This window comes from Anguilla anguilla, chromosome 7 (genome assembly GCF_013347855.1).
Source record: "Anguilla anguilla isolate fAngAng1 chromosome 7, fAngAng1.pri, whole genome shotgun sequence".
Classification (NCBI taxonomy): domain Eukaryota; kingdom Metazoa; phylum Chordata; class Actinopteri; order Anguilliformes; family Anguillidae; genus Anguilla; species Anguilla anguilla.
Window position 1 is genome coordinate 26,723,151 of NC_049207.1, and position 26,544 is coordinate 26,749,694.

Below are 26,544 nucleotides of genomic sequence, written 5' to 3' on the forward strand. Positions count from 1 at the left end.
TGACATGAGCATTTTGTGGAAAAAAAGAGAACAGGAAAGAAAAATCAGTCTGGTGAGAAGCACAGGAGGCACTTTATCAAACACCACATCCCCCCAACAGAACGCATAGCACTCACACTTTATTGAATCTCATGGCATATAGACAGTCACTGTTACGTCCCTGTGCATGTAGCTGTGTGTGTTTCTCTCTCTCTCTCTTGCCTTTTTCTCTTTCTCTCTTTCTTCCCAATTTCTGCCACCCATCATCATTATTATCCTGCTGCATCCCTACCCACCATCCTCCAATCAGAGGGCGACGCCCAGTTTTAAGTACCCGTCGGCCATCCCATGTTTTGCGAAAGCCATTCATTGTGTACTGTGTCGTAGCTCTGTTGTGATTAACTGTACCTCTGTTTCGCGTCAGTCCTTGCTTGTGTGTTCATTAGTTCTGTAATTTTTTCCTTTTGTGTTACTTACTGCATGTCTGTAACTGCAGGATAGACCCATTCTATACATTTCCTTCAGAACAAAGTTGGTAAAAGCTCTCAGTGCCTTAATTCATAAGAGCTGTGTTTTGTCATTGGTTTAGTCTGTGCCCTGAGAATTTGTCAAACATTTTTGAAATTCCATCCCCCATACCAAGGAACTTAAGAAGTTAAACATTCATGATTTAACATGATGTTTATTTTTCTTTAAGCTATAGGGCCAGTTGAGAGAATTCAGGGGGGCCATGACGGTTTGGTGTAAATTTGGTGCGGACTGTGAAACCTACAATGGAATTTGAGTCAACCCAGGGGTAGCCTGCACCTCTGTATTCCTTTCCACTACCTCTGTCAAAATGTTGGACCATTGGTACTAGGTGTGTATGTACATAAACATAAATTTGATTTATGTTTTCTCTGGTAAATGTTTATAAGCTTTTGCACACAGCTGAGATTCCAACATTCTAATGTTAGAAAATTTCTCTCTGCCGAGGCAACATTTTTAAAGTGATATTTCACTTTCTAAGCTTTTTAATATTAATTCAGTTTTTGTGTATGTATGTAAGTGTGGATGTGTGTGTGTGTGTGTGTGTGTGTGTGTGTGTATGTATATGTTTTTTGTTTGGCTTGAACATTTTTTTTTTTTGTTGTACGAATGTGCAGCCTAAGATCACAGTGCTATAGGAAACAGGAACTGACACGGTTTGTAAACTGATGGTTATGTTTGTAACTGTGAGTGAATGCTATTATGTGCATATATACTGCCTCCAGAAACATAAGATTGGTAGACAAGCTGTGTTGGAGTTACTTGAACTGTATTCTCTTCAATAGACCACAACCACCCCTCAAAGGCCCTATATCAGCCATTTCAAGTCTGGTGGTCAGAAACCTCTGTAAATATCTAAAATCATACCATTTCTTGCACACATAAATTATCTGGACTAACTGAAAACAAACTGAAACTGAAATTATATATAGATTAAAAAAGGAAACTGTTCCTTTAATCTTTCTCTGTACTGGACAAGTAAGCCCGTTTAAGGTTCATAGGGCAGTAAAATGTAAAATTATTTATTTTATTCATAATAAAGCATTAATAACTATAATATAAACAATTAACAACCATTCATGTTTAGTCTAATGTTGAGAAATGCAAGTAATGTTTGGAGGATCCTCGTAAGTAATGTTATGGATCTAATCACAGTTTCCAGGACGGGAACATTTCATGCAAGTTTAAGAGTGACCTATGGACTGTTGTGAAGGGCTCAGATAAAACACTGCACACATTCATATTTTATGAGGAATTTCTGCAATTGGCAACCCTTCTCCTCTACAGAACCTTTTCCAACATTCATTAAAGTTTGACTAAACATTACCAATTTGTTTTAGCTAATTATTTACAAAGCAAGAAATTATTTCACTAATTTTACACATAAGTACACCAATTATGTTCTCACAATTGTCCTTAGTCAGGGGAAAAAGATCCCATTGGTTTTATGGTGGATATTAGAGAATAACAGCACAAAGTGTTGTTAAATATAAAGGCAGGACCTCCTGCTGTGTTCTCTCATTGAGCTCTAACCCCCACGCAATGCTCAGCAGGCCCTTTGTAGAACACAGATTTTTTTTCCCAGCATTGCAGACGCAGGGAGTAGAGTTCAACAGCTGGGGAATATTGGACGACACGGAGGCAGTGGTTAGCGTTGTTGCCTCACAAGAAGCAGGTGCTGGCTTCAAGCCCCGGCCGCATCCTCTCTGTGTGGAGTTTGCATGTCCTTCCCCGGCCACCCCCCCTGGTGTTGCTGGTTCCTCACCAGGAATTTCACACCCAGGTCAGGCCCAACAAACCAGATGAGGTGCATTAATCACGTGAATGGGTGAATCAGGTGCTGAGTAACAACTAAAGCAGCAAACCTTGAAGTTCTCCAGGACCAGGGTTAGCGACTCACTGCTGTAATACCCCTCAAAATCATACAAAAAAGAAACCAAGTAAGTCTTCTTGGGGATGAGGGGCTTTGCATAGTGCCTTGTGTTATTCTGCTGTGCACTAACAGCTATGGGCTAAGCTGACTTGTCTCTCCTCTTTGAGCTTCCTGTCCACAGGCTTCTGGGAGGAGACCACACTGGATCTCGGTTTGGGAGGTAATCCTTAACGACCGCTTTGGGTACCGCCAGGCTCTTGACTCGAAGGGACGCCACGGCCCTTTTGGCATGTTTGGAAACCTGCGAAACGCGAGAGAGGATGTGTCATGGGATGAGGCCCGCAGAGAGCTCAATTAAATTAAAATCAGTTCATTTTAGGTCCAATTCGGTTCAGTTCAGTTCAGTTCAGTTCAGTTCAGTTCAGTTCAGTTCAGTTCAGTTCAGTTCAGTTCTGCTCAGCTCAGCTCAGTTCAGCTCAGTTCAGTTTAGTTTAATTCAGTTCAGAGTTAAATGTTTTATACAGATACACTGTCATCTAAAAGGCTTTACAGGAAACAGGAAACTGAATAAAAACAAGCTTTTGGGAAAAAAATAAATATGTGGGTGTGGTGGCTTTGGTGTGTAGTGCTCTGTAGGAGGTTGAATAAGCAGGGATCAAGAACACCATTTGAATTTGTACAAAAGCTAAAGGTCAGTATGGGCCAAGTCATTATTATACAGTTCTAGAGAATGCTTTCAGAAACAAGTCTGATCAGCATAGGCTACACTGCTGCTGTAGGCTATGAGATTCAAGGTCAAATCCTGAGTCCAGAATTCTCTGTTCTGAGAATGTGGTGTGTACTGTTTAAACCAGGTCAGATGGAGAATGTGGTATATAGAATTTCACCCAGGACAGATGGAGAATGTGATGTATAGAAGGTCATGTGTGGTGTGTTGTTTTCAGGTAGGGTAGTGCCAGGGGACTGGAGTAAGGTGGTCAGACTCTTACAGGGCGAATGGGGTCCTCCAGGTGTCTCAGAGGAAAGGACAGGTGACTCTCCTCCCTCATCTTGGGCATGGAGAGTAGGTCAAGCCTGGGGGTGGAATGAGCCAACTTAGCAGTCTCAGAGATGACCGTCTCCACCGACTGAGGGAGAAAGAGAGAGGGAGTGAGGGAGAGAGAGAGAGAAAGTGTGAACAAGAGACAGATGGAGAGCAGAAAAATAAAAAGGAAAAAAATTAAAAACTAACCATCACATCATCACAGGAAACCAGCAGGCCAAAGCCACATCTCTGTCAAAATCAATCCCGGGACATGAAGGGCTCATAGATTCAAGGCCATCTTTTACTAATTATATCCCAAGAAAGCCCCACCTAGCATTAGATCCACTTCTATAACCATGGCCCCATATGCAGTATCCACTCAAACAAGGTGCACACAGCAGCACCTGCATCCCTAAATTTATTCATTCTCTAAACCGCTTATTCCTGATCAGGGCTGCTGGGGGGCTGGAATCTATCCCAGCATGCATTGGGTGAGAGGCATTAATACATCCTGGACAGGTCACCAATTCATCGCAGGGCACACACACCATTCACTCACACATTCATACCTCAAAAACAATTTAGACTCTCCAATTAACCTAACCTGCATGTCTTTTGACTGTGGGAGGAAACCGGAGAACCCAGAGGAAACCCACGTGGACACAGGGGAAGAACATGCAAGCTCGACGCAGAATGGCCCTCGCTCGGGATTTGAACCTGACACCACCGTGCCAGCAGTTCCTCCCCCAGTATGACGGTCCTGTCATTAGTCTGCACTGCACACTCAGCATCGTTATCCCAGCGTGGCTCAGGATTTTTGGGACTATGCTCACCTCCCGGTTGCCTCTGAAGCTGGGGTGGGTCTCTTTGGGCCGGGCCAGCTGGAGGAGACGGGGCGAGAAGGGGCGGGCCGGTGTGCTCACTTCGTAGTGCCAGATGGGACATTCGCGCTCGCACCGTTGCGTGTGGGGAGGCCTGGACCGGTTCAGACCAGACCCAACATCACAAACAGCTCCTCTACCCCTCCCTTTCCTTTTCTCCTTAAATATCAATGCAGGAGCCTTCACCAACAATGCTACATTTAACATAGATATTAACATACTTATAATATTTGAAGATGATAATATTGATTAGGTACCCTTATCCAGAGCCACTTGCTTACAGGTTACATTTGTACACACTGTTTACACAGCTCGACAATCACTGAAGCAATTCAGGTTAAGCATCTTTGTCCAAGGTTACAACAGGAAATTGAACTCGCAACCCCTGCCTAGAAATTGAATCTGCAAACTCTGAGAATACCACCATGTCATACTCTGATTTTGATGTAAACATTTGTGACCACGTTGTGATATTTAGCATCTGTTTCTTGGCAGTCTTACTGTACTCTGTACGTGTACATCTTACCAGTGACAGAGCAAAAGGGAAGAAGAAGATCTTATGGAGCCAACGATAAAAAGCTTATTTTTTCCCCATAAATATCAATATAAGTAATGAATGTCTTATATTATATATAATTTTATGAGAAACATTATTTTGCATGGATGTAATAGAGGCAGAGACTCCGGTGTTAATGTCCAGACCTGACACAGTTTAGGATGCTCTCTTGTCTGTACGTAAATGGCGAGCCCAGATGAGCAGAACGGCCTGTTCTCATTACACGTTCTTTATCTTGTTTGCATTATTGTTCAAAGCAAACACGTACGCCTGCTACCGGTATCCATGGAGATGAAGAGGTTCAGAAAGGGCTGCGCAGCCACAGCCTTGGCTGCAGTCGCACTTCTCATCAAAAACTTACCACCTTATCTCCCCCTGCTGCATGCTTTCTTGTTTAAAAAAATAAATAAAACCCACAAAATAAAAAAACACAGAGCTGTTTGATACAGAGATCTGAAAAAGTCTCATTTAAGTAAACTAAAATGAAATACTAATTGTTCACTAGAAGTGATTGTTCGCAGTCCATGCATACAGCTGGAGACTGTGTCCCCCATTGTTCCAGAAAGTTCCACTGTAAGTCCTGGACCCAATTATGCCCCCCCCCCCGCCCCCTCCACACACACACACACAAAACTGTTGTAAGGGTTATAAAAAGACTTCCTCTACAATCTGAAATTGTCCCAGGACCTCCAGGTTTGGACAATAGAGCCTATTGTCTCCGCACCCCCTCTGTACCCTCACAATCTACTACTGAAAAAACAGATGTTATGGAACCGCCCCTTATGCCCACTTTGGCCAATAAGACCCCTCCACAGAGGTGTTTTCTTTCATTACAGTATGCTTATTTGGCAGACGCTGTTATCCAAAGCGAGGCACAATTAGTACATACCAAAGGTCATTGGAACAACATTACAAAATACACAGGTAGTACACTAGTTATTTTGGGGCAACCGTGCTCTCTTACCTGACCTCCCGGGGTCTTCGGGATCTGTATTTGGGAGCGGACAACCGGACGAGGGTCTCATACTGGATCGTCCCGGGGAAGGGCCATGAGCCCTTTGTCAAGCAAAGCCCATCCTGTGCTTTCCGGCTGGGGAATGGAAAGGGATTACCCAACTCTCTGGGTTAAATGCAACTATCTATTTTGGCAGGCAAAATTTCATCACTATTTATTTATTTTATTAACAAGAAATTCACAGAGCTTGACCCCTTTCAGCTGAAATCATATTTCTTTCTCAAAACAACATTTTCACAGAGTATTTCACTGATATATATTTGGTTTGGTATTCTTTTTATCTCAATAAAAACATGGTTTCAAAGTACAAAAATGAAGTTACTCACGCAAGCAAATCCCAGTCTACAAGTCATTCATTAATATGTGCAAAATCTAGGTCTGTCGTTAAAAGTATTGATATCAAAATGAGGCCAAGTTACAACAAACAATATTGACTATCTTAGCTCACACAAATGAAACAAGCTAAAAGCAATGCTACCCAAATGCAAAGCAATGCTACCCTAATGTTTCCTAAAGTATTAATGTAACTTGGTACTGTGTTCTTTCATCTTACCAACTGAAGAGAATGCGGTTATTCAAAGTTTTGTGTCACCTCGAAGTGTTGAATAACAAAAATTACTTCTAATTAGTTCAACTGTAGACTATAGTTGTTAGTTAGGGTTTGCGTAACTTAAAACAATAGCTTAGATTGGTGATTTTTATGGTTGGTGATTTTTATGATTGGTGATGGCAAAGAAAATGATAACGTCATAAACATTGTGTTTTCCCCCATTATTACCCCCTGAAGTGAGCATTTTTCTTATGGGTGCTTGTAGAGAAGTAATGTTTCCTCGAATGTCATTAGCAAATAAAGTTGCCAGACAGCTTTCGTCTGGAATGTCTAGCTCTCAAATTATTTGTACATGTCCAGTTTGTGGTCCTTGACCAGACAATTTAAGGTCTGGGTAATTTATGGAAAAAAGTTACTGGTAGTTTGTAATAAATTTGCATGTCTGTTATCTATCTGACATCGGTTTCTAGGAGTCAACGGTAGTTCCGAGGATATTCCCCCGATGTAATGTTGGTTCCGAGGTGAATGCATATAGAGTAAATATAAATTAGCTTCCCACAAAGATTATACAGCTGTTAAAGCACCATTTTACTTTTTTTTTGCCAATTATTATTTAGCAGGCAAGCTAGCTTCTACACAAAACCAAAATGGTGACCACAAAGTTTTTACAACATCCTTTTGCCTGCGATTGACTGTCCTGCAATTGGCTTTTTTCAAGCTCAGATGTTGCTTTTGGCGAATGTAGCTAAATGTCCAATGGGGAAAATGACTTGTGAAACTGGAACATTTGGGACAATGTAACTGACAGGAAAAAAAGGAATGCAAGACAAAATGTAAAATAACCCAAGCTTGGGGCTTTATTGTGGGGACATGTTAAGTTGTTTGTGAATTCTGTCTGTTTACATGAGCCCAGAAGGTGCAGAGAATCTGTGGTCATTGTGGTTATTTCTGTAGGAAACCGTGAAAAGTGTCCAACTCTCGAAGCTATATCGTACAGTATGGGGCATGCCCGCCAAGGCATAACTTGGCGGATAGCATACCTGCCACCCCAATTAACAGAGCACTTTTCTTTAATAATAAAGAATATTATTTAATCAGTGACCCTGACCTGGATTAAGCGGTTTAGAGAATGAATGGATGGGATTATTTAATCCCACAGCTTCTTTTGGTCAATAACAGGAAGAACTAAGGAAGTAATTTTTAGTATTTATAATAAATGTGTTCTCAGACCAAATAACAAATTTGTTGTGAGAACACACAGATAATGTTTGTTTGTTTGTGGGTGTGTGCGTGCCTCCGTGCGTGTGTGTGTGTGTGTGTGTGTGCGTGTGCATGTGTTTGTATTAAAAGGCTGCAGAGATGGCCCTCTAATGTGTGGATTTGGTCCTGTAACAAACGTGTCAGGACCAGTCAGGTGGGGGCCAACACCTCACCCCAGGGTGCTTTCATACAAACGCACCTTGTTAACCACAAAAAAGAGAACCACACCTTGTGTCTGTTGAACATTTTTAAACATGCTAATGTTCCACGGCTGGCTGAGTAATTAAATGGTCCTTTCATCTGTCTCAGAACTTTGGGTCCGTCTCTTCAGTAGGGATTATTTTACTCCCCTTGGTATTTTGGATCGACCTCCACAACCATACTGAATCAGTCGACACGGTGAAGGAGACTCGGACAGCACACCTCGGTTCCTTCAACCACAACTCTTACACAGCCCTCAAACAGCTGACTTCAGTTGCCCTGCAGTCTCACTTGTGACTTTCTGGTCTAGTCACGAGGGGCCCATCTAGAGATTGCCAGATATCTCATGTCCACCCCTCTCCCCGGGACAATGGGGTTCTGTTGCGTCACAGGACCGGCAGGAGGTAGTTTTCCTAGGGGTGGTTACAGCCTTACTACCGCGTTTCTGATGCGCTCAAATTTCCACAGCTCTGTTCCTGCCTCATTCAATCAGCTTCCTTTCCTCTTCCATTAGCCAGACTTCCTGAAATACTGTGCAATTAGGTTATGGCTTTTCATTGAGTTATGACTCAGAATAATGCCACATGCTCTCACAGCAGCCAGTATAAAAAAAAGAACAGACCAGGCTGGTGATTACAAATAACTATGTGGACATCAGCATTTCTGACTAATCTTATTTTATTCATATTAAAAATGTGGGGAAAACTTTACCATATGGCCACTCCTGAACTATGGGTATGTGATAGAATTCTGGGAACTGAAAGAAAGGACTTTTTTTTTTGCTGTTCTTTCCACAGCAAAAATAATTAATCAAAAAATAAATAAATAAATGACGGTCCCACAATGAAACAGCCATCCTGAGAACTATGCAACATTCTAAATCATTTTCTCTCTGGACATACAGTATGTATGAAAATTCAGCATCTGAAGACGCAGCCATAAAGTGAAGATTAAGGCCACCTTACTGTAAAAGTGTTTAATGATTACAATGTTTTCACACGTCTTAAGGGAACATGTCTTCTGTTTAACGCATTCTGTTATAATTTGAACCTGCTTATATAATTCCATACACTGCTAATAGTCTGAAGCCAGCTGCACGTGATTGCAATTGAGATGGATTAAAATCAGTTCTGTGAGGACCAAGGCTGAGCTCTATTCTGTGGCAATAGAGCTCAGCCTTGACAGTTTCCATTTGCATTCTTTAAAGTATAAATACCTTTTCATGTTTCTCCCTACCTCTGATGTTTTTAAGTATTTTGCTAGGCAAAGCAATGACCAGTTTTGCCACATCGTATCGCTGCGATACTTTGAGCAGAAGCAGAGAGAGAGGCCAGGCGGTTACCTCGGCTGTTCGTCCCACACAGAGAAGTGTCTCTTGTGCTCTGCCAGGCGCAGAGTCCTCTCTGTAGGCACGGCGCTCAATGCAGCGTGTGACAGCGGCCATATTGAATCCTGGTTCCCCCATGTTAGCTTCCTGCAAAACCAGCATCGTGAGCAAGTTTTACTTTAGCATCTGAACTGAAACCGAATCAGTCAAATTCAAAAAGTAATTGAATACTAAAAACATCTTGCCATTTTCTTTCCTTCAGAAGTTTCATAGTGTGTGATGCAGCAGATTACACTACCATTATAATTCAACACTCAACTGTTTTACATTTTTTATATTTTACAGAAGGAAAAAAATTACATCTGAGCTCATCTGAACATTCAATGTTGAATAATATGTTGAATAAATTAAAAATCTATCATCACTACAGTATAGTCAAAAAAATCAGAGAACCATGATTGGCAGCTCACCAAGGTGTGGTGACCCACTCGGTTTTGGAGTCTTTATGCTGGGCCAGTTGCAGGATTCTGTGGGTATGAAAATACACAAAGGATTTAATCACTTTCATTGACACCCCGGCAAGCCAATAGGACTGGATACTGTTACAGCGTACAGTGATAGTCTTACACTGAAAGACACACTGAGTGTGTGTACTGTGTGTGTGTGTATACATGCTGCTCATGTTAAAGCCTAGCTTCCATCCCAACACAACAGAGCACTACAGCTGGACTGAATGTGAAAACAAAGATTTTTTTTTTTTAAAGGAAGGCACAATAAAGCTGTCAAAACAATAAGCTCATCCTTCAGGTATTCATACCCACCTGGAAGATGGACACAGCCTGGAACAACAACCTGCGGAAAGAAGACCAATGGGTACTTTTCACTTTTCATTTGTAGTACGTTCATCTGCTGCAAGGAAAAGTTTATCACAACAAGCAATGCCATCCTCACTGGGATCATCATTGCAATAAGGATGACATCCCTCCCATTAAGAGGACTCACCTGCTTTTTCAGTGACCATTGTATTTCCATGAGAGTAGAGAGACTTTAGCAAATACCATACCACAGCAGGAGAAAAAGAACCTCTCTGCTTTGGTGACAACAGAGGCACTGGTGTTGCTAAGGCATTGGAGCACCTAGCAACTAATCACATGCCCTGACTCTCTGAGTGGCTGAAACCTGAGTGAGAGGCAAGTGGACCAATGAGAACAGAAGGCTCACAATTCAGCTTCAGATACGTCAACATACACAACTGTGTAGTGACACCAAGGTTAAAAAAAATAGAATGAAGGTAATTAATCTTTCCTTCTTTAATGTATTTTCCTTCTAAAACTCTTCAGCATTGCAGGTTTAAATTCCAGGTGGGAAATGCTGTACGCTTGAACAAGATACTTAACCTGAAGTGTTCCAGCCAAACAATTATATCACTTCGGCCAACTGTCTGGTAAAAGTGTTAATGTAAATGTAGTATGATGTGCTGATACATCGTGAATTTCTGCCAGTTTTGTAGTGTTACCTCTGAAATATGACTGAACGCTGTCAGACTCGGTTGTGTGTCTGTATAGGAAGTGCTTCCACTTTCATCCCCCAGACTTCCTGTACAAGCTATCAGATTAAATGTGACACCAGAGGTCAAAAGAAATTTTGATTAAAAAGCAGGAACTCATTTATATTGAGCCATACTTAAGAATTAAAAAAAATAATTATCTGCTAATACTGCTGTCTGATATGTGAAGCTTACAACGTAAAGGTCAAACAACACAGGCCGAAAATCGTGTTTGTTCACAGAAACAACTTAGATCATTAATTTTGAAAAGCATGTTTTGAAAGAATTTACTTAAACATAACTAAATTCATATTGCAATTCACAGAACAAGAAGTTACAGACTTAATCATGGTCCTTTTTCTTTTTTTGAGTGCTTTATTAAAACATGGAGGAATCTTGTAAATGGCCTGGGGGTTGATTGCCCAGCGCCCTGCATTTGGTCTACACGAATCCTGGGGGCCAAGTATAACATATGCATGTATGCACTAACCTGGCATTTCAGACCATATGGCAAAACAGTGAGCTAAGTAGATCTGTATTCAATTCAACATCTGTCCTTACATCTGCCTTACAAGTACATGGAGGCGTGACTCTTTCTTCACAAACTCAGTTTGATGACTCAGTTTTAGGGATCGATGAACTTGCCAAATTGTGAATTAAGAAAAAAAATACTGCTTTTAATTTAGCCAAAGTCAGAGAAAAAACTGGCTGAAGCCTAGCCTTAGACTTACCTACTAGCAATGGCTCAGATGCTGCTAATAATGGAAACAGGGCTACATATTATATGGGTAATAAATATTCTATATTATATTAAATATATTTGATCCATTTCTATTCTACATTTACCATAATAAAAAATGTTATGAATAACAAAGCTCATCAATACTGTTGCACTGACACAAAGACAAATATGCACATGTTGGAAAAACTGAGTTTTTATTTGCTGAAGAAATGTATTTCCATTTTAAATTGTCAATCCTCAGTAGCAAAGGAAAAAAAAAGAAAGAAAAAAAAACAAACATTTTGTTTTCCCATGTTAAAACATACATCAATATGTAAATTATTACATGTTTTTATTGGTATGAACACTCAACATGTTTTTTTGTTTATTACAAAATGATTAATTAGTTTCAACAGAGGAGAGTGATAAAGTATAACACAATTGCAAGGAGCCAAGTACCTAGGCTGGATTTTGTACCAAGCTTTACATTTACATCAAGTAAGGGGTAATACTTGACATAAATGCATATAATATGCAATAGGAAATATGTATAAATAAAAATAATTCCAAACAGATATGATCAAAACCTAGATTAAGTGTGTATCTGTACAATAAGATGAAGATTCTAAAATGTCTGTTATCAAACCATTCAAACTTAAACTGGTAGTGTTTCAATGAGTCAAATGGATACCTGGCTCAATTGCATGTTCAGCATACACAGACAGAAAAACATCTTTTCATTTCAGTCTTGCCAAAACATAAATAACTGAAAGCATATGTGACTTCCAAGTGATGACACTGCTATTTGGAAACAATTTTGTGAACACTAAAACAAGGCTAACAAAGAGCCAAAAGATCCATATTAGAATTATTCCACTGCACTACTGAAATCGGTATAGGGCCTGAAACCGGCAAACCTGGTCCTACTGGGGCACGGGGCCTGCTGGTTTTCACTGTACTCAAATAAAGCAGTTGAGTACACAATTAACTCTCCTCACCTGGTTTCTTGGGTCCAAACAGGACTGATAGTAAGGTGAAAACCTGGCACTCCAGGACGAGGGTCAGGACTCCTTACTGAGATTGAAACAGTCACATGTATTGTAGTCTTTGGTCAACGGCATCTGTCTAATCAAATCAGTACCAGGTCAAATGCTTCAGCTGAAATACTTTCACCCTTGTGACACCAATTTAATTCCTCAACATTACTGACAACATCAATCTTTCGCCAATATTTGGAAAATTCTCAGCGATCAGCAAGTGTTCTCAAAAGCAGCATCCTTTTTAATTCAAGCACTTGATTTGTCTGTTGGCGTACATAAACTGAATATTTAAACGTGACTGTTTATTTCAAATAAATTATTTTTTTGTCTGGTTAGATGTGGATGCTAATGTGAAAAATATAAAGAGACAAAGTCCTCCAAATATAGGGGTTGTGGAAAACGAGTACACAAATAATATTGTAAAGAGTTCGAAACACTTTACCCAGGCCTAAATGGCCCCCATACAATATGCACACTGTGAAGGTGACGGGTACAGTCGGGGGGAAACAGGGTCCCCTAATTAGCGTCTGACACCATCTGAACGATCAGGTCCCGTGCGTCCTGGACACTGGAGGGGATCTCGGCATCGTCCTTGCTCACGTGCGTCCCGATGAGGACCAGCTTCCGTTCGTCCCCCACGCCCCCCAGGGACAGGGCCTCGTGGAGGTCTGTGATGCCACACGCCCCTTCCAAATCCTAAAAACAAGCGTTTTTACAACAAACACAACGGGACAGTGAAATAAATGCAGGTGCACTCCAGAGAGCTCTCTCTCCCTCACTCCTGTGCGTCCATTTAAAACACAAATGGGAGAACTTTGGAGCCAAGTACAGCTACTCAGGAAGGAATATAGTTTAAATGCACAACTCATTTTAATAAGTTAGATAAGTTAGGATGGGAACATTTTCACTGAGGTATTATCCAGCACAAAGCCACCTAAAAAAATCTTTAGTTTTAATGAAAGGTGCGAGGCTCAGACATTGCAAAATACAGTATATGTTCCCGTTATTATTAAGAACATGATGTTTCAACCAATGTTGCCTTCACCAGATCACAACGTTCTGCCTGATAAAGGGTGGTGTTTTGTAGTGGTAGCCAAAAAGTTACGTTTTTAAAAATTATAAAAGTTATACATATTTATCTGTGTGCACCTTGTCTTCAGTCTACAAAAAGTTGGACAACCATGACATGATCACATAAAATAGGATCGTGCATGCACCAAAAAATATCTAAAATATGTTACGTAAATGAAGCAACTCCAAATGTAGTTCACTGACCTGCTTGTTGGCCAGTACCACTAAAGACAGGCGGGGGTGTTCGGCAATCAGCTCGTGGAGGTGCGTTTTGGCCAGGGGGAAGCGGGCGGGGTCTGATGAGTCCACCACAAAAACCAGCACCTCCGCCTTGCTCAGGTACATCTTCCAATAGGCCCTTACATCTTCACTGCCTCCAACTTTACCACAGAGAGAAGAGGTAAGATTACTGTGTGTGTCTGTGTGTCTTGATTTGGCTCTGTAACAATTTAATTTTTTAATAAATTCACACGCGGATAAAGTGAGCATTCTCAGATTTAATGAAAAACTACAGCATTGAATAATGGTCTCATCTGTCCACAAAACCTTTTTCCAGAACTCCGCAGGCTCTTTTAGGTATTTCATAACATGACTCCAAAGCTGAGAATCTGCACTTTAAACAAATGAGAATGGCTTGATTACAAATCTAAACTGTGTACAGAGCCCAATCAAGTAAAAATGTCTTTGTCCAAAACATTACAGAGTTCACTATATATATCAAATATATACAGTGTGTACTGCATTAATTGTGTGACGTAACTATGCTAATACATTGAAGGCTTGCTCTTACTTTCCAGGAACTCGATCTTGAGATCCTCTTTGTTGATGGAGACGGCGTTGAAGCCCTTAGTGGGAGTGATGTTCTGCTCCAGGGTGCCGGTGGCCAGGCAGTGCAGCAGGCTGGTCTTCCCAGCACCGTCCAGCCCGAGAACCAGAACCTGCCTGCTGGACGGTTTCTCCTACCACACAGAGAAACGCACTGTTAAGCTGGGATGAAGAGGAACACATCGGCCAAACACCAGCTTGATAACAGAACAGAAATCGGAAAGTCGTTTGAAAGGACACACTGTAAATTCTAATACTAAAATGCGCACTGTTGAGAAAAGTGGAACAAAGATTTCTGCATCTCTTAATTTCCATACCCCTTGGAGCAAGTTTGACTTGTGGCTGGACAGTAGATGTCATAGGCAATTTATTTTTAAGCTTTAGGAATATCTCTTATACTGAGAAATCTGTACAGATTACATGTACATACAAAATGAAGTGTCTCAAAACAACAGCAGCACCCAACCTGAGAACTGAACCTACAACCCACAAGTTACAGGCCAATTTCTCCAACAATTATGCTACACTGCCACCCACAGGTGATGTTAGGCACTACAGGCTGTGATGTCACAGGCCCTGTTAGACTCTGCAGTCTTGTGCCACAGGCCTTAATAGCATATCTACTGCAATACAGCCTCCTTCCTCAGTAGCAGGAGTTTCCGGTGCTCAATTACAGTTCATGAATATTCATGAAGAGATGTGCTAAACGGGAAAGCATCTATAGCGGCAATAATTCTTATCTTGCTGCTTTCATATTTGTCTTGCCGTGTGATTGTTACAGAGGGTTTATGCCAGGTCCCTCTTCAAAAAGAAATATCAAGTAATGTCCTTTACTCCTTCATGAACATTCACATGTGCATATCCAATGCAGACTGATCACCCACGTCTTCAGATTGCACCATGGCTCCTCTGACGCCCTTTAGATATCCTCTTTCCTTCTTTGGATTACCTATCCTAATGTTCCGAGTGTAGTTGTGCAAAGACAGGTTATCTGGTGGTATTTACTTTCGGTACAATACAAACTGTGGGTTTGTTAGGTTAACATTACACTTGGTGGGTCATCTGTGCCTTCTTGTTGATATTGCACTTCTGCATTTCTCTGACTAACACCGATGTTCTCCACTTCAGTAAGTCACTCTGGATAAGTAACTAAAGTAATGATGTATGATGCAACAAATCGGAATGTTTCAGATTTAACAGCAGACAGAATGTTCAAGATCAAGCTCTGGAATGCAGACACATATAAAGTGTGATGTCACAGACTATGGAATATGTCTGGGATGCAGCCACATATAGTCTGTGATGTCACAGGCTCCGGTGTGAAAGACAGACATCCTTGGAGTGGTTTACATTAGAGAGCATTATATATATTGGTGATTTTTAAATGACGTTATCTGGACATATGGAAAAATCTCTTAAAGGTATTCATTCCACTAGCATATATATGACATTCATATTGGGTCACCGACTCCCATTGCATCCAAGTGCATTGATTCATTGACCTTCGTGTACACATACAAGGCACAGATTCATGGTGAAACTGAGATAAAGAGGGAAATAGAAACTTACTGTTTGCACATCATTTCTCTCTGGCTCCTCAGCAACAGTGGGAACTGTCTGTGTGGTACGAGAAAAGAACACTTAATTCTGTAAAACCTCTCATACTGTACATCTTATCTCACCATGACTGGAACAGCATGTCTATCCATACTATTTTCAACATGGTGCGTTTACAGTTACGCTGAAGTCTGTGTAACACCCCCCCCCACTCCCCCCCCATCCCTAATAAAAATAATCAAGCATTTCCTGTCCCGATTGGTCTTTTTCAAAACACACCAATGCTCAGCATGCTAATCTGCTCAAATACTATGCAGGAACACTGTTGCATGTGCTCTGCTTTTAAAGGGGTCAAAGACACACTGTATCCAAGTCTTCATCAGCGGGGGTGTGAGACCTTTACTTCTAAAGGCAGACCACAGGGCTTTATTGACTGATGCCTGATCAAACAACTGCTATTCCTTCAATATGGTGCATTGTCAGGTGGTTTCAATTCACACCTTATACAGTATTTATGCTATGACTTCATTATCACCATCAATCTGAAACCTACGGTGACTCTGTTTTAGACACTGATGGGCAATAAAATTAATCATATCACGTTACACGCAAAATCCTTTTTTCCAACAGGAGCAATACAGTCATTTTGAGCTAACTTAGCCTATATGAAAGGGTTTTTGCTTCTGAGTGATATTTCTGACACAGGTTATTCATCCCAGACAGATGGTTATTAGATGCTGCTAAATCCAGTGCAGCGCGCACACTATTTTTTGTAAAAAGCCTGCAATTTTCAGACTTAAGAACTTCAAATACTGGTTTGGATTGTTTGCGTTGGTAGTGTTTAATTTTAGAGTTTCAGATGCTCACAGAAGATAAACACCCAGACTGGCATGGTTACTGGTTACCACAGTGCATCGTGCATTCTCCCATCAACCTGAGCAATCACCAGGTTGTTTTCCGATGGCTTGATCCAGTACAGCGGGGGTATCAGCAGACCACTTGCTAACCTGCCGCTGACAGTGTGGTGAACGAAAGCTTACAATACTTTGGAAATGAAATAAAACACAGATGCTACTCAGCAGGTCTCAGAATGACAGCTGTGAACACAGGACGCTATCCGAGCACGTGCAGGTTCTCCCCGCAGGGGCAGCTGCTTTCTTTCAAGACCAGCCCTACAGGCCAGTGCACACTACCCCCCGGTCCCAATTCACCTCCTAATCACTCCAGCCTCTGTTCCGAGTCATGCTTAATTATACGTGTCACTAATGTGAGGGCCACTCACACGCGAGGGCAGGCATGGAGGCGATAGGGAGCATAAAAAGCAGCAGGTGTGAGGGAGGTACTTTTAGTCTGCTCTGACAAATCGGAATTCACAGATTGGAATTTAGAAAGAATGAATTATCAATAATACAGATTGGGAAAGTAGGTCTGGCTCGCAGTTGGCTTTCCACTTGATCCCGAAAGAGTTTGATGGAGTTGAGGTAAGGACTGTGCATGCTAGTCAAGTTCTTACACACAGTTTCGACAAAACCATTACATTACATTACAGGCATTTAACAGACACCCTTATCCAGAGTGACTTCCACAACTTTTACATAAAATTTACATTGCATCCATTCATCCAGCTGGATACATACTGAAGCAATGCAGGTTAAGTACCTTGCTCAAGAGTACAATGGCAGTGTCCTACCCAGGAATCAAATCCGTGACCTTCACTGGAGCTAAGGGGCCAGGCCCAACCATGAAAAACAGCCCAAGACCAAGGAGGGGCCCAGATACTTTTGGTCATACAGTAACAGTATATGAACAAAGCCCTTATAAAAAATATATGGTACATACACACAAAGCTGTAGCTTGAGCATTCAGCAAATCCCTCCTGCAAGTTGCTGGTTACACAATGGGATATATCAGCGATTATTTCAGCTAGAAGGAAGCCGTAAACAAATTTTTGAAGCTTTTTCAGGGAGTAGCTTGCTTTCTGGAAATGTACATGGCACTGGAATGGCTAATTAAGAATTTTCCCCGTTTGTAAGGTAAGAAGTCGTTAAAGGTGCAGCATGTACATTTGTTGTAGAACACATTTTTTCATACTTGGTTCCAAATTTCACTGTGCCTGAATCTTAACAAAATATTTTTTGGGGAGTCCAGAGAGTAGTGCAATACAGTAACCAAGATGACTAGGAACAAAATGAATTCAAAGGCAAAAATAACGAGTCAAACCAAGTTCAAGAAAAATAATGAATAAAGAACTTGAAACACACAGAAAAAACAGCATGCACACGGCAGGGGTCCCCAAGACCAAGTTAGAGAACCACTGATATACACTATAGCCGCGTTTCCACCACAGGAACTAGGGTCTAAATTAGGCTAAGTTCCGGGGACTTTATTTTACCCCTATAAAAGTCTCTGCTCAGGGGGTAGTACTTTCCAAAAGTACCGGAACTTTTGGGGTGGGGCGCAAGCGCTGAAAATTTCTGATTGGTCGACGACTCGCAGTGTTTTATTTCAACCGCCATTTTTAAAAATCTGCAGCCGCAAACCGATTTATGTTCATAATAACTTGAAATCAAACTTGTATGTTATGCGGCGCAGTAGCCTACTTTTGGTTATAGCCTGCCAACGTCTTGGAATTATAACGCGTGCTCTTCTGTTCTTTTCTTGCTTTAGTATTCGTTTTATAAAATGTTAAGCATTCGTGCTGGGACAGCATATTACGTAAAACATTCAAACGGTTTAATTCGGTTGCTGAATATTTTCTTCCGGATTTTCTTTGTTAGCCTGTTGTAATTGACTCAAAACGTTTGATACAGTTATGTGAGGTATGCGGTAGTTCTGCATAATTTACATTGGTGATACAGTAAAAGCAAACTGGAAATCACCTTCCGCACTTTTTGTCAGGGTAAAATAACAGGTTAATTCTAGTAATCGTCCCTTTTGCTTTGTCAGACTGCCATAATTTTACTGTGCCATTCTTCAATTCCACAAAAAGACCAGGAAGACTATGGACTAATTTATGATGCATCGTTCGCATCTGGAGGGCACACTTCGCTGCTCGGCTAGCAGTAACTTTGAAAGAAAGCAAACGGTGGCTGTACCACTACTAATTTAAATTTTCATGCAAGTCCGAGTTTTCGTTCTATTCTTGTCATTTTGCGATTAGCCTATATGGAATTGACGATGAGAAAGTAATCAATTCAACAGCAAATTGTTTACGACGTGTGCATGTTTTCTGCTGTTGTTGCCAGTTATTTGTGGAATGTGAATGCATTCTGTCGCCTCGGATGTCAAGACATGAAAGCGAATGTTCGCATAAAAACATAATAAATGTGTTTGAGAGGATATATAAAACAGTTACAATCTGACTATTTGGCCTGTTATATCCTATTTGTTGCATAACAACGGTCCAAGTCCAACTACCAACGACAGTTTTGCCTGACAACGGTAAAATATGCCCAAACGGCCGCGGAAGAACATTTCAATTTCAGGTGATTAAATCGATAAAAATCAATAAATACAAAAGTAACCATATATAGTCATTGTTGGTAATCTGTTGTATTAAGTGGAATAAACCCCTCCGGGCTGTCCCGGTTATTAGAAAATAATGTAGGCTACTTGGGTGGTAGTATGGGGTTACAGAAGAAATCATAGGACAGATGGACCGACGACAACGTCGCTTTTTCATACGTCAGTGGGCTAATTTGCCTAATCTTCGCAGGACTTTAGACCGCGGTGGAAACGCAGACAACAATGGGCTGAAGGAACCTTTCAGTTCCTTGAAAAGTAGTCCCTGGGACTAAAAGTTCTGGGTACTTCTGGTGGAAATGCGGCTTATATCTCTCCCCCACGCCCATCTAGAAAGACTTGCCAGATGGTGAACGGTGAGACCCGCTCAAGCTGAACCCTGCCACTGCAGATGCCTGTAGCATGCTTTCCAACATGACACAGGTTATGATTTACAGATGTATGACACAATCGTAAGCAAGCTAACATCACCTCCTCCCTCCGGCTTTTGCCCATGTGCAGTGCACACCCCACACTCCTTTGTGTGCCATACAGATGTTGGCCTCTGTTCTCTGTGTCCCAGAAAGTCTGCCACTGTTGTGTGATGCCCTGCTGAATGAGTGCCATTGCCTCCGCCCTCCCTATTTCAACAGGCATTGCGGGCTTTGGAAGTACCAGAGGCATCCACCTTCTCATTTCCTGTCACTCCCACATGAACTGGTACCCAAACATAACAGGCTGTGATGCCACCTCACTCAAGTTTGTACATGGCCACGGCAATAATTCACTGATTAATGAATGTCACCAATTGAACAGAGATTACACTCACCTAGAGAGTGAAAATCAGCCCCGCTTAGCAGGGAAGAATGAAAATCAACCATACTACTAAACGAGGGTCCAATCTTAGTATTCTGTATTCCAATAATTCTGATATAGAGTGGCAACCAACATCTGAACTCTTCAGATAACAAAAATCAGCATCACATAAATGCCCCATTTGAAAATCAACGAGGACCCTAATGTAGCACCAAGCCCTGCATCTATCGGCTTTCCTCTAATTGTGGCTTGGTGGGGCGGCATGCCCCATACCCATACAGCACCGAGAGTTTAGAACTTTTCAGGGTTCTCTGCAAAAATAACCACAATGACCACAGACTCTCAGCCCTTAACAACATTCATTTCTGTACCTTCTGACCCCATTTCAACAGTCAGAATTCACAAACAACTTCACACATCCACACAGTAAAGCCCCAGACTTATGGGATTTTGCCTTTTTTCCTTCTTCTTCTTTTTCCTGCCTAATTACATCATCACAAATGCTCCAGGCCCACAAACAATACATCTCCCCATTGGACATTCAGCTACACTAGCCAATTAAAACATCACATACACACGCAAATAGAGATATGTATTTTTAGCCAAAAAAGTGTGCTGCTGCTGCGAATACTTCGCTGGTGGCTCACTGGTAACATGCTTGCCTGTGGACCGTCGACGCTCTGGATCGAATTCCAACTTAGGCTCAGCCAACTCTCTAATTTGTTATGCAAGCTGATTTGTTTACTAATAATTGCCTGTAACTTTAAAACTGTTGCTTTTGCAACTTTATAATGCTTGTGGGAACTCATTTATATTCCTGAAATCCATTCTCTATGATTTCACATGCAAACTCCACATAGTACCATTTCATGTCTATGGATGAGTATAGTTTGTCTACCAGTCAGCACAAGACCGAATACAGAAGGTAGGCAATCTAAACGCCTGAAGGGATGTAAATAGCTTGAAAAATGGTTTGACATAAATGCACTAGGTTAGCTGTATTTACCATTAATTTAATTCACTCATGTTTTACTCTGATATAGACTGTCTACGTCCTAGCCGGTCAGAAAACTCTCACATTTCAACCAAATCTAGCCAGTCTTTCACCAAACATATAGACTGTATTATGTCATACCATCTAGAAGTTTGGTTAACCGGTTTGATTTGTGTGGAGTTTTCTAGCCAGCTAGAAGGCAGACCAAATGGAAGTAAAACCTGAGCTGAATTAGGGCTGAAGTGACCTAACCTAGTAAGTCATGCCAAAACATGTCAACCTACATTTACACCCCTTTAGATATGTGCATGCCATCTATATTCGGGCGTGTGCTTACTGGGCTACCTTCTTTAAAAGCACGAGCAAATGACAGCATTAAAGGACGTCTTCTTATTGCAAATCCATTCACAGACATTTAATTAAGTAGGTGTTTATAACAATTCCTTTATGCAATATAGACATTTAATTATATCAGAATGTTCAATGCATATATTTAGCAAAAGTCACAAATGGGGAGCCATATGCATTTCATGACGGCAGATTTATTGGTTTTATTAAAAAGTGACAACAGCTCAATGCTGTGGCATTGCTACTGTTTAACTACTTTTTTTTACTAGGCTACTGTAGCTAACGTTACCTGCAAATGGCAGCTTTCTAAATTAATGTTAGCCAGCCATATTCTCTACCAACATACAAAACAAGTAGTATGTCTGTCGTGTCTACAACACCACATTAAAAACACTTCCATTCCATTCCAAACATGACACTTGCATATCTAGCAGTAGTCTACATGAAAAAAGCACTTTCACGCACAAGCTTTTAATTGTATTTGAGACTCTCGTTTAACATAAGACATAGCGACATAGCTCAGGAGGTAAGAGCAGTTGTCTGGCAGTCGGAGGGTTGTCGGTTCGAACCCCGACCTGGGCGTGTTGAAGTGTCCCTGAACAAGGCACCTAACCCCTAACTGCTCTGGTGAATGAGAGGCATCAATTGTAAAGCGCTATATAAATGCAGTCCATTTACTATTTACCATCCATAAGAGAATTGGGTAGGCATGCAGGTGCCATCTGTTTTATATATCGTTCAAAAAGCAAACTCATCTCGGTCACGGTTAGTATGCCTTCTTCATACAACAGTCTGTGATCACGTAAAACTTAATCTACATACCCATTCTGCAGAAAACACATTGTTTAATTAATTCCATTAAATAATGTGGTAATTTCTTTGGTACTACTGTTATTTTCTGATATGCAAAGATTGCTGGGAAGTATGTCTGTGCATGCTATTGTCCAATGTAAAGTGTCCATTTGGCACAGCTGTTAGCTGTAGTTTTGCCGGTCAAACTGTAAGGTCAGCCAGCCAGCTGAGGAAGAGAGCAAAGAGGAGTCCTTGCTACAACTAAGGCTATGTCTTATAAACACAAAAAGTGGATTGCAGAAGAAAAAACTGAAAACGGACCAGGGGAGAAGGGTAAACAAGTTGCCAGCTCGGGAGCTGAAACTGAAGGAGATTGCTGATAATTTTGTAAATGAAGGCTCATCGGACATCTGTCAAACGAGTAAGTGCATAAGTGCTTTTCAAGGAGATCTGTGTTGGGTTTCTCATGGTGCCACCGTTATAGTTCAAATTAGGCCACTGCAAATTTTGCGGTTTCTCATGGTGCCACCCTGTTATAGTTTAAATTGGTCCACTTTGATCATACTGTAAAAGCTCACATAAGGATAACCATAATCCACAAGCGTTCCTTAAAGGGTTAGTTCGTATTTTTTTTTATCTCTATCTGTCTGTCTGTCAGCCCCCCGTCCTCCCCAATCACAGCACTCTAGATGTGGGACTGGCTACAATGTATGTGTGCGTGCATGTATGTATGCATGCCTCTCATAGCCTACATGCATTACTGTTATCAGTTACTCATAACAAACACAGTACAAAAAGAAATGATACCAGAAGAAAAAAACAAGTTTTCATGTACAAAAATGCCAAGTTACTCACACATACAAAGCACTGTCTGTAAGTCACTAGGACTTAAAAAATCTAGGCCTGCGACTAAAAGTACTAATATCAAAATTAGGCCAAGTTACAAGAAAAAATATTGGCTATCTTAGCTCACACAAATTAAACATGTTGTATTCAAAGCAATGCTGCTACTCAACGTTTCCCAAATTATTTCAAGTAGCTTGGCCCAGGGTTTTTTCATCTTACCATTTGAACACATTGTGGTCATTCAAACTTTTAAGTGCCACATCAAAGTATCACATACAAAAAAAATTGTCACATGGAAAAAGAAAGACATCATTTAAATTAATGTTTTAAACAGCCGATGAACACTTACACACCAGAAAGGATATGTTTACTTGCTTGTCAAGTTCATTTTATAAAATGTACACACTATCCCACATTTTCAACAATTATGATTGTAAAATACTGAAAATAATGTACATACATTGAATTACGGCTACAGGGTTTGCATTTGCTTATACCAATCAGATGTTCCTGTGACACATCACCAAAGTGGTTGTGGGTGAGTGAAGCTAAAAAAGCTTCAAACGGGGAATTTCTGACACAGTAATAGGCTACGTTTTGAATATATACTGCAGCGCTGATCAGTCAACAGACAAAATGTATCGGAATAGTAACAAGTGTTTTTGTGAATAGATACTGCAAAGCTGATCCGTCACCAGACAAAATGCATCGGCACAGCAACAAGTGGTTTTGTGTTTATAAATGTAGCCCAAGTCATCGCAGCGCGAATTCTGAATGTTGCTGCAACTTAACAGCTAAACGTCCGCTAGCTTCAACACTGACCTAAACCAGAAAGTTACGTATATTTACAAACGCACACAATATACAAATTAAAAATATAAAATTTTAAAAGGGCAGAAGTAATGAACCAGAAGTGTCTCTGCAATATAAACTTAACGTACGACTCAACTGTTAGCCTATTCTTATTTTTCAAATTGAACCCAACCAGTAATATTTACGTTTCCAGCGGGTAAGCTATTTAGCCTACTACACTCGAAACTACAACTAACGAGGCATATTTATAAACATGTGAATAAGGTTTGCTCCAAAAATATAAATATAGCTTTAAGCTGTGTCAAATGGCAGACAGTATGGCCGGCCACGGTTTAGCAAGGAGCTACACAGTGTGATCGCATTAGTTAGCCACAGATAGCAGCACGGAAGCGCAGAAGGTATTGCCATTTATAAAGGTAGGCGTGCCCCCAAAATAGACTTGGCAAACCAAATAAAGTACATTAACAGACAAAATTAAGGTTACCTCTGGTAAGACCGGAGTCTCTTTACTGAGTTCTTTCTCGGTCTCTCTTTCAACAGGCTCTTCGAGTTTTTGCCTCGAAGACAAAAAATTCCACGTTACGTACACAACTCCGCCAGCGATAGCAATCGCAGCACCCACGAGTCCAGCTTCTCTCAAACCTGGCATGTTGCAAACAAACAAAATTATTCCGAAGAAATGTGAGATGTCAGTGTCTCACTCCGTGCAGCATTGTGCACTCAAGAGTCAATGCGAAAGTTTGTTTCCGCTTTCAACCAGCGAGTGGGCTGTTGCTTCAACAGACCATCCCAGCGCCACTTCTAACGAGCGAGGACAAAGAATCCTAGCAACAGCGAACCAACAAACATCAACTTCAGATGTTTATGCCGTTTTGTCCAACATTATTTTTAAAATAATAATGATGCAAATATATCGCCATTAGAACACAACACTTTAACGCAATGCTGAGCCTAGATCTGGATAAAAATAGCTTTGCTACCACACGAAAACCGGTTGTTGAAGTCACTAATGATTAGGCAAGGAGCGCCCTAATCCTGCTTCGAAGCTTGCCGCTCATTGTCTTTCTGTTCTGCGCACTGCGGAGACCTACCTCGTTTTCGTTCTGCTAAAAAATAAAACGCTCCTTCCTAGGGTCCGGTTTAAACGTTTCCTAGGCCTACCTACACGAATCTTTCACTCAATAGGAAATCTGTGGAGGTATTTATTATTATTATTTTTATTATTATTATTATTACTATTATTATTATTTATTTTTTAGCAAGTCACAAATGTGTAGAATTGATTCACAAACCTGCAAATGGCTTCACAAATCTGTAAATTATGGTAAGAATTGTAAGAAATTTCCCAGTCAAAAAATCAAACAAAATTGAACTACGAAGCTGTTCCACTATTAAATCTTCAATCATGATTTGAAGTTCCAAGATGACCCATGTACATAATTATAAATTGGACTGTGCAAGTATAATAATGAATTCTACACTGTAGATTAAATGCACAGGTTTTAATAGGTGTGCATTTTTCAGAAGACATTGTAACGTAAAGGTACTAAGATATTAAACTAAAGAGATGAAAAGAAATAGCACACAAAATGGAGCAGTACAGCAAAAAAAAGGAACAGAAAACATCTCTATAAAAACTAATATTAAATGGATACTTTGGTAATCCATTTTTGTAAGTAATTTCAGGAGCTTACCCCATTGTATTTGTGTAGCCTGAATAATACTAGCAACATCAAGATATCCCTGTTGACCGTTAACGGCAGCGCTGTTCCTCACAGTTTTCCAATTCATTCGCATTCATTTCTTGCCAAAATAGTTTTAAAACACAAACTCTTGCAATGTAATTTTGTTACAAAAATAATTCTCAAAAAAAAAAAAAAATTCATTGATTCACTTGTCGTGCCAAAATAACTTACCCAACTGCTAAAGCAATGACATCTAACAAGAAATACAAGTAAAAAATGTTGAAGCCTGAACAGTGAAAACATTTTTCACAATGCTCTTGAAACACAAAAACAAAATTTGAGGCTCTTAAAATGCAAAAACAAAATCTGAGATCTGTGGGAAATGAAATGCCAGTCATGGTAACATGGTATGTAGCCTATATACAAACATTAGCCACTTTACTAAGTACAACCATCTGGTACTAGGTAGGATCCCAATTAGCTTCCAGAACTGGCAGAATTCTTCGCAGAATGGATTCAAAAAGGTGCTGGAAACATTCCTTAAGAGTATTGGTCCATGATGACTTGATAGCCTCATGCAGTTCCTGCAGATTTTTCAGACACACATTCATGCTGCAAGCCTCCCATGCCACCTAATCTCAAAGGTGCACTTTTGATTGAGATCTTATGACTGTGCAAGCCATTGAAGTAAACTAAGTCACTGTCATGTTTGTGGGACTAGCTTGAGATGAAGCACACTTTGTGATGCGGCACATTATCCTGCTGGAAGTACCCATTTAAAGAAGGGTAGGCCGT

The 26,544-nt window shown here is 40.7% G+C and overlaps 2 protein-coding genes across 3 annotated transcripts; both read right to left on the bottom strand.

The window, feature by feature from the left end:
• Positions 1-1,513: 1,513 nt before the first annotated feature.
• Positions 1,514-9,833, bottom strand: LOC118231140 (testicular haploid expressed gene protein-like). The gene is made up of 6 exons (XM_035424680.1): positions 9,665-9,833; positions 9,210-9,341; positions 5,806-5,931; positions 4,238-4,379; positions 3,370-3,507; positions 1,514-2,681 (listed from the first exon to the last, which is right to left on the bottom strand). The coding sequence occupies exons 1-6, from the start codon at positions 9,760-9,762 to the stop codon at positions 2,520-2,522; spliced, it is 798 nt and encodes a 265-aa protein (XP_035280571.1). The 5' UTR covers positions 9,763-9,833; the 3' UTR covers positions 1,514-2,519.
• Positions 9,834-11,868: 2,035 nt separating this feature from the next.
• On the bottom strand, positions 11,869-25,138 carry arl9 (ADP-ribosylation factor-like 9). Of its 2 annotated transcripts, XM_035427660.1 has the most exons (5): positions 24,549-25,138; positions 15,967-16,014; positions 14,363-14,531; positions 13,777-13,952; positions 11,869-13,197 (listed from the first exon to the last, which is right to left on the bottom strand). In XM_035427660.1, the coding sequence occupies exons 1-5, from the start codon at positions 24,711-24,713 to the stop codon at positions 13,018-13,020; spliced, it is 738 nt and encodes a 245-aa protein (XP_035283551.1). In that variant the 5' UTR covers positions 24,714-25,138; the 3' UTR covers positions 11,869-13,017. The 2 variants fall into 2 exon arrangements, with proteins under 2 accessions (XP_035283551.1, XP_035283552.1); XM_035427661.1 differs by lacking the exon at positions 15,967-16,014.
• Positions 25,139-26,544: the final 1,406 nt, after the last annotated feature.

Bases quoted from the DNA above. Each gene is read 5' to 3' on its own strand.
- LOC118231140 (XM_035424680.1), bottom strand. From the start codon at position 9,762: ATGAAAGTGATTAAATCCTTTGTGTATTTTCATACCCACAGAATCCTG. The intron at 9,342-9,664 runs GTGAGCTGCCAA...CTGGTTTTGCAG, and splicing joins GAGTGGGTCACCACACCTTG to GAAGCTAACATGGGGGAACC. The intron at 3,508-4,237 runs GTGAGCATAGTC...TTTCTCCCTCAG, and splicing joins GCTTCAGAGGCAACCGGGAG to TCGGTGGAGACGGTCATCTC.
- arl9 (XM_035427660.1), bottom strand. From the start codon at position 24,713: ATGCCAGGTTTGAGAGAAGCTGGACTCGTGGGTGCTGCGATTGCTATC. The intron at 16,015-24,548 runs GTAACCTTAATT...CGTACCACACAG, and splicing joins AGACTCCGGTCTTACCAGAG to ACAGTTCCCACTGTTGCTGA. The intron at 13,198-13,776 runs GTCAGTGAACTA...GCTTGTTTTTAG, and splicing joins TGGTACTGGCCAACAAGCAG to GATTTGGAAGGGGCGTGTGG.